Source organism: Trachinotus anak, unplaced genomic scaffold, assembly GCF_046630095.1.
Source record: "Trachinotus anak isolate AG129_WGS33_773 ecotype Australia unplaced genomic scaffold, CSIRO_AGI_Tana_v1 ptg000014l, whole genome shotgun sequence".
Lineage (NCBI taxonomy): Eukaryota > Metazoa > Chordata > Actinopteri > Carangiformes > Carangidae > Trachinotus > Trachinotus anak.
Window position 1 is genome coordinate 2,123,546 of NW_027273865.1, and position 10,865 is coordinate 2,134,410.

Here is a 10,865-nt window from a genome sequence, read left to right on the forward strand (position 1 = left end):
CTGACATGAAATTCACACTATTTTACAAGGAAATTATTCCTAATTTTCATGACTATATGCACAAAAAGAGACATTTTTTAACAGGTTTTTTTCTCATGACCTAAACCAGCTTTACGAACTGTTCTTTCTTTGTTGTATTTGAATGTTTTATTTTTGGACCATAGCACATTAGGTTCTGAAGTCAAACCAGAATAATGTGGCAGGCAGGCTAAGTCAGATGGTACATATAGACCCGGGGGAGACCCTCTTTTAAATGACTGACTAAAACAGTTAACACAAGTAAAAAATGAAAAAATGCAAATGAACTGTATGTGTGTGTGTGTGTGTGTGTTGCTATTGGGCCTGAAAATAATGACTTCAGTGTTTGTGAAGTCTTCACCCCACCCTGTGACAAACTGAACAAAGTGAAGTGTTCATGCTGGTGCAGGCTCCAGACCCAAAGGAAGGAGGTTTACATGGGATATGACTTAAAAAGCCTCTAGTTTAGGACATTTACTGGAGGTACAGTCCATGACAATATTTGAAATTATAATATGCTAAAATAATACAACTATATTAATATCATTACAAAGTCAATGTTCAGTCTCAGTTACACCATTTTAATTACTATCCTTCTTATAAAAACTCTATTCCATACATTTATGATATAAATCCAGTACATAAACTGTACTGTAGCTGGTACGTTGTCATCATGTCAGATGAAAAGGACAAGTAATGAAACCGGTCAGTGGTATATTAAGGACCCACTGTCTGGGAGCCTTTTTCTGCCACACTGAAGGAAATATATCAGATGCTCCCTTTTCTTTTTGGCACAGTGATCAGCAGCAGCAGCCACCACTGCTGACCTGGTTTGGAAAAAAAGTCAACTCAAAACCCAGTCAACAAAGAAGCCACACCCACAACCAGCCACAACAACTCTTAAAATGCCATTTGTGTCAGTTGCGTCGCTTTATTCTGTTAAACATTCAGAGTTAATTCCACATACAGTTTCAGCCTAACAAAAATCAAGAACCTTTAAAACATGAAATATAGAAATCTGTAACATCTGTGACACGTTGTAGTGCCGCCGCCTGGCAGCAGCAGGACAGTGCAGCAGCAGCAGCAGCAGCAGCGTCGGCTCCACTTTGGTCCGAGTCAGATTTTGCCCTTTAGTTCGACACTGGCATTTTGGTCCCGTTACCGTGGAGATGGTGGGGTCTCAAACACATCCATAATAACGCACAGATGTAATAAAGCGGAATGAGAAGGAGTGAGGGAAGAATTGAAAGAAGTGAAGCCTATGTTGAGGAGCAGCTTCTCTCCGCCACTTCATGAATACATCGTCAGCTGAAGCCACTGTGAGGCAGAGACAGAGAGAGAGAGAGAGAGCGAGCGTCAGTGTTCATCCAAACCTCATCTCATCACTGCATATCTTCACTTCTCGTTAGGCTCTTATTGTTTCAAATTAGTTTTCTTGACGTTTCTCTGAACATTGAGAGAATAGTGAGAGAGGCTCTGAACTGATCAGAATCAGAATCAGCACACTCATCTGTGTGCCTTCAATATTACTGTAAAGGTAATCCAACTCAGCTTTTTCAGGTCGAAAAAAAGTCATTTAAACTATGTTTTTGTTCCAGAAAATATTTTCCAACATTATGCTAGAATTTAATTATAATAAGTGCAATAACTAATTAAAAAAAAATCTTTTTTGTTTTATTTTTTACGTCACTTTGTGCCTCCTCTAACTCTGAAACTAAACTTTCACCCATGTCAGTGGGTAAATTCTGAGAGGAGAGAGAAGTGAAGTGTGTTTTACCTCCTTGATGTCCAGGTCGATGGAGCCGCTGTTGTCCTTATCCAGGGTCTTAAAGGCTCCTGCAGGACACATGCATATCTCATTTACCATGTTCAATGACTCCATACTTTATTGATATTTAAACAATATTGTACATTGTAAAGTGTAGTTTGTTCAAAAGAAGTGGTTCAAAAGAATCAGAATGTCAGGCTGAATTTTAATGCATGTCACATCCAAAATATCACCATTTGATGCAGTGATGCCCCTATAAAAACATTTATCGCTCACTGTAAGCAGCAGAAAGGGGAAAACGATATCATGGTTTAATTTGGAACATAAAAAGAATCTGCCTAAAAGGGAATGTAGCTATGCTAACACTGTTTGAAATTCAGAGTTCAGGTTGTTCAAAACATCAAAACAAAATCTTCTCACTGTGTGAATATGAATGTCTGTGAGTGTCAGGTTTCAAAAAAATATCTGAAGTCACAGAGAGGGTGAGGAAGGGGAGGCGAGGGGGAGAGACTCACTGCACATGGCGTCCAGTCGCACCAGGCAGCCAATGAAATTGTCAAAGTCCATTTTGCCGTGCTCATCACTATAGCGACGGATAATCAGCTTGAAGAGCTGATCATTCAGAGGGAAACCTGCACACACACACACACACACACACACACACACACACACACACAGACACACACAGACATATACAACACAATTAATGTGAAACTTCATGCTCCGTTCAGACTGCACAGATTACTCACACAGCAGGTTTCTCACCTGCAGACTTGAAGGCAGCCGGCAGCTCGTCTGAGCCAATCACACCTGAGCCATCCAAATCATGGGATAAATAGATCTTCTGCAGACAATAAACAACAAACAATCAACAGACAACACAAACACAACTCTTTCAAAAAACAGTTTTTAAGTGAATTTGAATGTTTTGTCACAGTGACCCATAAACCTGATCAGTGATTTTTTTATTGTTACAAAGCACAGATCTCTTTTGGGTTGACAGATGGATGAAGGTCTGTGTTAATGTTATACTTGTACACTCAGTTACCAGTTTATCAGAAACACCTAACTAAAACTAATGCAGTCTAATCCAACAGTCCTGCTGTGAATCCTCCTTCATGAAGGCTGTAATCTTCAGTATTTTCTAACTTTGTTAGAGACGTGTTGATTCAATTGCATGATCATTCAGAAAGATGTATTCTGTGGTGCTGTTGAACTACGTTGCATTATGCAGAGAGATGTTTGTGTTATTTAACCCACCCTTGGTGATATAAATGGGTGGACAAAATAATAGAAACACCTGTCAGAATAACACAGTAAAACTGTACAGCCTCCGAGCCACATGTACCCAATAATAAACTGACAACTGAGCGTCAGATATGTCTGTATTGTGCATGTATTGTTTATGTGGTGTTTGTTTCAGTCAGTTCTCATTTATAAAAAAAAAAAAAAAGAAGAAGAAGAAGTAGAAGAAGAAGAAGAAGAAGAACAACAACAACAACAACAACAACTGACCTGCCATCTCTTGATGTTGTTCCAGAGGTATTTGAACTCATGGAAGCCCAGTTTCCCAGTGCTGTCACTCTGAAGGGAACGGGGTCAAAGGTCAAATTCGAAAACCAGTGAACCAGTGTTACTGCCATTATCCGTCGCAACGACAACAGCTACTACTGTAACTACACTTACTGCTATGACTGCTACAACAACAACTTCCACTGATGTTACTGCTATTGCTTCTGCTCCTACAGCTACTTCTGGTATTATTACTAATGCTACTGCCACCTCTATTTCTACATATGCTACTGTTAGTGCTATGGTTGCTATGACTATTGGAACTTCTGCCACTGCTAACACTTCTGATGTTCCTTCTACTCCTGCTACTGCTGGTACTACTACCACTACTACATCTGCCACTGCTGCCGGTATTACTATCATTTCTACTACTGTTATTGAAACTACACTTAACAATGATACACAGTAGTACTCAGTGTCACAAGTACTGTATTTTGTGTCAGGATACGTCCATGACAGCGACCATGCTCCTGCAGGACTCAATGCTGAAACCGTCAGTCCTCAGGCCATCATCTGAAACAAGAGAGCAAGAACTTTTAGTTCAGTCTAGTTTCATATTTATTATAAACAAACATTACCTGATTAAACATCAGTAACAAGCCCTTGAAGTTTTCACAGGCACAGGCAGGAAAAAGAGAAATATCCCTATCACTAACCAACTAAAATACTTCAGGCTGTGGTTCTTCCATCTGTGGATCAGTGCCTGATTCATCTCTGCTTTATTCACTATGAAAAACCAAACTGGACTCACGTCTGGAAATTACTTTGTTGAGGATGTTCTTCAGCTCATCGGGGCTCACCTCCATGTCCTGTTAAAACACACACAGACACACACACACACACACACACATTAGACCGGGTGTTCTCTGTTTTTTTCCACAGAGAAGCCCCACAAACAAAGTGAGTCACAGCTGATCTGAGTGTGACTCAAACCAAACTAAAGCTGTTTCCTTTTATTGCCTCTGATATTTTTCCAGTTTCTGACTCACTGCTGAAAAAAAAATGAACAAGGTCCAAACTCATAACAACTCCATGTTGCTAAAACACGTGTGATGCAACACCATGCTATCTCTGCACACTGGGTTCTCTTGCAGTACTGTATTATCTTATTCATTCCCTCATTTCAGTTTCTTGAGTAATTTCTAATTTAAATAGAAATAGTTTTCTGGTGAAACTGTGCATGTGCGAGCAAAGATGAATTCAGTTGCAACAAGGCTGGAGGGGAGTGTGGTTAAGAGGAGTGTGTTCATTTGTTTTCACATGACCAGGACAAATGTCAATGTGTGGTATCAACACAGGAAACTTGTCGAGATTACAAGTTCACCAGAGAGTTGTCTTATTGTTTCTTGATCTTGACAAAAACCTTTAGGATTTTGACACAGTGGTGACTATGGAATTAATTCATCTTTGATGTGTTTTTCTCTTCTTTTTTCTTTCTTTGTGATCTGTGCAATCACCAAAAAGTCAGTATTTCTCCAGGAGGACAAATCATAAGATCTCAAAATAAGGAGGAAAATAAATCTGTGAAAAGATTTATACAACCAAAAACCATCTCAGTGTACTTTTACATCTCCTCTCTCAGGCTTCTCTCTGGACCTCTAATAACAACAGGTTGGAGAGCCAATCAGAGGATAAGATCTGAGCCTCTCTACTGATTGGCTGACTGTTTTCTGAGTAATCCAATAAAAATATAGCAGATTTCAGGTAAACACTCAGAGAAACCAAATCCTGCAAGGTTGGATGGTGGGTCCAGGTGGGCGGGGCTTGGAGCACACTGTGCAGAAATCAACAGGCTGATACAGAAGATGTATTACACTCTCAGACATTGTGGAATTAGGTGATTTTAACAACCTTAAAGCTCCTGGGGAATAAAAGGGTGAAACTGATGCTAAGTGGTTAAAGATGAATTCCTTCAAATCGTCAGATTTCACCCCCGCTCACTGTTGATGTGTTTAAATGCAGCTTTGACACTTTCAGCTGCTGCTATGGCCGACCCGCAGTTTGTTCCTTTAAAAAGTCAGCAGGAAGCTTCCAGAGAGTCAGCAGTCAATGCTGCCACCTGACCCCACCCACCTGGAGCAGAGCCAGGTGGGTGGCTGCCTGGCAGGCACGTTACTTCAACCATCTTCATCGCCTTCATCATCACCCTTATTACTGATGTTGAATTAGACAAAATCCACCCACCGAGAGCCGGATGAGTTCTGGTCTAACTGGTGTACACACCCCTCTGATGAGTCAGAGAAAACCTCAGACACACACACATACATGTAAACACACACACATAGTACAACGCCCCTAAGGCCTGAGCGGCGCCCTTCTAGACAATGGCAGGAATGCAGGGAAAGAGGTGTCTAACACACCCTGAAGCCGACTCTGCTGCATAATAAATGCATTCACTGTTTATCTCTGCACTTTCCAGCTGATCCATAAAAATGAGCCTGTTTGGGGAGTTTTATACTCCTCCACCCTCAAAGTCTGTAAATTGACTGTATGACCACACAACAGCCAACTACATCTTTGATCTTAACACACAGTAAACAACACTGAAAGATAACACTCGTGGGAATTAAGAATATAGTTTACTGAAAATTAAAACAGCATGCAGTGCAGTGCATTATAGCTTCACTAAACACTTATTTAGCATTTGTAATTTTATATCAAATAAAATGACAGACTTCCGCTTCCACTCTGGAGGTTTCTCTTGCTTCCTCTGATTCGATTACCACATTACTGCTTAAGAAGGCATTATTAAACTTCCTGACTGAGATAAGGTGATGTCACCTCAGCCTTTCAAGCTCTCTCTGTCTGTTTTGACACAGATTAAAGGCTGAACACACGCTGAGGCTGATAACAGGCATGTTACTCTCCATATTGACCTGTCCAACCCCAAAGATGTAGGAAATGTCCTCCACAGACGGCTCTGAAATCACTGCACTGTATTGTCCTGGAGTGTTAGGAGGACCGATTTCTGATTATGAATAGGTTCAATTTAATTATAATGATGTAAAGTTTAAAGTTGGTTCAGTGTTTAACATGAGAATACTGGGTAACATAGAGTTTGGAGGAGCACAGAAACTTTATTAAACTATTAGAGATCAAGTGGGAATCAGACAGGTAGAAGCTGCAGAACCTGCCTGGTGTGATAATGAACCAGACAAAGGGAGAAAAGAGAGGAAGGATGGGGCAGTTGAGGGTGGAGCTTTAAGTCTGGAATGCAGCAGACAGGTGTGTGAGTGACGAGGGATCAGGTGAAATGCAAAGAGAAAGACCAGCTGACGGAGACACAGACGGAACATAAATAAAAATGTTTGATGTTTGAAATCAGGTCAGCAGTTGAATAATCAGAGGAACAGAACAGTCAATTTCACAGTTTACTGTTTTCCTTCATGAAAAACAGGAAACTCCTTTAAGAGGGTGGAGCAAACCTGTGAAAGAATTTCTGAGAATAAAGAGAGAGATTAAGGCAGAAAAAGTCAGATCACTACACTGGCGTGTAAAGTATGGATACATTACGTTCCACAACGGGAATTGTCATGCTTCACTTACACAGAAACAATATAATCAATACAAAATCTGAGATAGCAACATGCCTCAAAGTTACTTATTGTTTTCTTGATTGTTTTGAAAAAGATGCACTGGGAACCACAGACAGACCGACCAGCTATTTGCCATAAGCCGCCTTAAATATCCCACCAACATCTCTACGATGAGCTCTTACTGAGAACGTGGGCAGATGCTCGACGGCACTGTAGAGACTGATGTAAACAAGTCATTAAACTGTAATTACACAACAGACTGGAATAGGTTTCCTGTAATGCCTGCAGTCATGTGACTGCAGGCATTACAGTCATTCTTACATTGAACTCCTCTGCAGCAGAGCTCCCTGCCACTCTCCCAACACAAACTACGGATTATTGAATTAAGTTGGTCATTAGCAGGTAACCAGCCCCTTATCCAAACCAGGACATGAGCAAATGATTTGTGAATGTAATGAAACAAAACAGCTCATAGTGCAAAAAGCGATGGGAGCACCTGATTAGTACAATGAAGTATAGAAACGGTGTAATTTGGATTTAAAGCTTGAGAATCAGTGTGAACACCGCCAGGAGATCATGCAGGATTCAAGTGGATTAAAGGTGAATATTATAGACTTACATCTCCAGCCAGCTGCTGGAAAACTTTCCGAAACTGTCTCTCCTCTTCGTTCTCATGAGACTCGGCGAAGTTCAGCGGTCTGCGAGGGGGAGGCTGCACACACACACACACACACACACACACACACACACACAGACACAGACAGAGAGCTACTGTGAGGTCGCACACTCACACACATTCATCAGTCTGACTGCAATGAGACGCTCACTGTGTTTGTTTGTGTGTGAAATCTTCCACTGGGAGAAATCAGAGTGTTGATTCAATCAAGAGTTTGTCAGTTTAAGCGTCAGGATCCGTATGGACACAGGTTGATGTTATTATCAACTTATGTTCAGAATGTAGAAAAACTCAGTCAAACTTTGTTGAATCTTCCCTCATGTTCCCTTCAAGAGTACACTGTTCTTAAACCACTGCACATTATTATATCTATTACATCATCTAAATGCAATTGTAATTAATCAATTCATAATCATTTGCTGTCATTAGTCAATCTTTTTTTTGTTGTTTTTTTTTTTCAATTAAAGATGTCAGTCTGTTGCTGACCATTGGCACATTCCAGGCTCCATTCTGACTTCATCCAAGTGGATTCTGTGCCGGGATCAGGCTGGAATGATTAATTCAACTACTTAATTAACTACAATAATATACAATCTACAGCTGTACCACTTAAATACTCTGGCATTAACTTGAGTATTAACTTGATATCATCCACCTGATGTCAACTACATGACTGTGGCAACACCTTAAAGAATACAAGAAATCTATCAATAATTCAAGTTGAATATGCTGAATTTAGTTTGCTGATATTATTATAAGTCCATGAAAGTGACATTTCCATGCAAATAAATTCAAATTTAAAAGGTGAAAAAGTTTCTTGTGTCATGTGTCACTGTCACCTGGCAACCCATATGTCAAAACATGACATTTATTGATTCTACTTAGTTCCTGGGCCAAAGGGAAATGTTTAAGCACATTATATGAAATATATCAGCCTGAGAAGACCTAATAAATAATTCAGACATCATGAACAGGGTGGTCATCAGATTTTACACAGAGCAGTTCTGACGTTGGTACTTACAGGGTCTGAAGGGATGAACTGAGCAGGGTCAATGTTGCTGTGGAAAAAACACAAAACACAGGAGACAGATCAGACAGCAGCTCTGATGTCATCGCCCAGTGCAGAGGCTGGTTCAGGATGTGGTTAGCCTAGCTTAGCACAATGCCTGGGAGCAGGGGGAAACTGCTAGCCTAGCTCTGCCAAAGGAGACAGAGAGCCATCCTGTGTGTGCTTACCTCACAATATTAATGATTCCTCCGATTAAATTCTTTGCCAGAAACATTTTGTCGTCTGTAAGACACAGAAAAAAAGAGTGAATCACCGGATGAATAATAATTAGAGACATTTACCTGTTTAATGAGCAAGAAATAAAAGAGAAACAACTCCATCTCCGTGTGATTCATTAACACCACAGTGCAGCATTTAATAAACACTAATACACATATCCACAGCTTGAATAAAATACATCTGACCTGTGAGAATATGTGATGAGCTTTATTCAATTATTTGAGCAAAAACGTTGAACATTGGCTTGTTCCAGCTTCTCAACATGTGAGGGATCTCTGCTTTTGACTGTTTCATATCTTTATATACTGAATTTCTTTGGGTTTTGGACTGTTGATTAAAAAAAAATCTAACTACAAGACAAATAATAAAAAAAATAATCTTTAGTTGAATTTATTATTTGCTTTAATGATAAAGTTTTGCAAAACATAATTACATCTGAAACAATTAGTTCAAAAATAACCAGATATGTTGAAAATCAGTTATTTAATTAGTTTAAGTCAAACTGCATTCAAAAGTTCCAATTTTTAAATTGTGAGGATTTGTTGCTTTTTAAATCTCTAAACTGTGTTTTAAACTGTTGTTCAGACAAGACAATCAACAGAATATCATCATGTGCAGTGTGTGTGTGTGTGTGTGTGTGTGTGTGTGTGTGTGTGTGTGTGTGTTTTGTAGAACTACAAAACAATTGCAAGATAAAGAATGACAACAGTCATTAGATGCAGCCCCACATATAACCACTCTGTTATTGATTCATTTACCTTCCTCTGTTATATAAAGTAGTTGCATTTAGTTCCATTTCAACCAGCAACATATAAATGCAGCTTAATTACACCTTCATGCATCAGTAACAGACTGTGTAAGAAGCCACTCCACGAAATGAGTACTTTTACTTTGAAAACTGAAGTACTTCTTATTTGCTGATACCTTTGTACAGCCTGAAACTATTAAATAGAGACCCTTACTGAGTATTTTTATAGTGCTGTGTTTTACTATATAGGACTGTAATGCAGCAGTCACCTGAACCAGCTGTCAGCTCATTAACTACTGAACTGTAACTGCTCTTCTGAGCTCTGACTTCCTGAAGCACATTTTACTGCCGAGCTTTGTTGACTTTGAGGTAAACTCTGAACTAAAGACTGGAAATGTTTCCACACTGCGCTGTTCCTGTTGCTACTTTTCCGCGTCTGGATACAGGGCTGAACGATATGCAACATGCAAAGCCCTTCATCCTCACACAGTCTACACAGTGTCAGGTTTCTGCACAGCGGTGAACACACACTGCATAGCAACACACTTGGTTAAACCAGCACACACATGACTAACAGTTCACAAAACACTTTAAACACATAAAAACACGAGTGGGAGAAGGTTTTGTGTTACTTACTGAGACTTGCGCTGCTCTGAGGGAAGAGAGGAGAGACTGACAGCGAGAGGGCGAGAGAGCCAAAGGCACACTGAAGGAGGGAGAGAGAGAGAGAGGGGGGGGGGGGGGGTATTCAGGCAGGAGGACACTCCCAGTGTCTGAAAAACCAGTAGAGCAAAAAAAATCCAAGTTCTTTTTCAATGCATCATCAACCCCGCCCAACACACACACACACACACACACACACACACACACACACACACACACACACACACACCCTTAAGGCATGCAGGGAGGGCAGTCGACCAGGTTCCTGGGGGTGGAAAAAGAATAGAGTTTGTGGTGCGTTTAGAGATCAGTGGGACAGCTCAGATATCATGCTCGAAAACTATGTTAACTGGATTCTTTTTCTTGATCATAGAAGATAGAGACACAGTCACAGTTGCTGCAAAAAGTCTTTCCTCTGTGTGGAAGATAACATAACAAATTAGTTTAAAGTGCTTTGTTGAGAACATGCAACCTCCTAAGTCTAATTAGAATTCACACCAATAAAAAAACAGCAGCTATGCACAAATAAACATGAACAGGCCTTTGTGTGGTGTGGCCACCTCTATCAGGAGCCTGGTGAGCGGGGTTGGGTCTCT

At 40.2% G+C, this 10,865-nt stretch overlaps 1 protein-coding gene across 1 annotated transcript; it reads right to left on the reverse strand.

Annotated features, from left to right (window-relative positions):
- Nucleotides 1–924: 924 nt before the first annotated feature.
- capns1b (calpain, small subunit 1 b) lies at nucleotides 925–10,489 on the reverse strand. Its single transcript, XM_071495896.1, has 11 exons — nucleotides 10,243–10,489; nucleotides 8,807–8,861; nucleotides 8,592–8,628; nucleotides 7,514–7,606; nucleotides 4,110–4,167; nucleotides 3,807–3,871; nucleotides 3,302–3,370; nucleotides 2,552–2,630; nucleotides 2,302–2,418; nucleotides 1,796–1,854; nucleotides 925–1,335 (listed from the first exon to the last, which is right to left on the reverse strand). The coding sequence occupies exons 2-11, from the start codon at nucleotides 8,851–8,853 to the stop codon at nucleotides 1,309–1,311; spliced, it is 651 nt and encodes a 216-aa protein (XP_071351997.1). The 5' UTR covers nucleotides 8,854–8,861; nucleotides 10,243–10,489; the 3' UTR covers nucleotides 925–1,308.
- Between the last annotated feature and the right edge of the window lie 376 nt (nucleotides 10,490–10,865).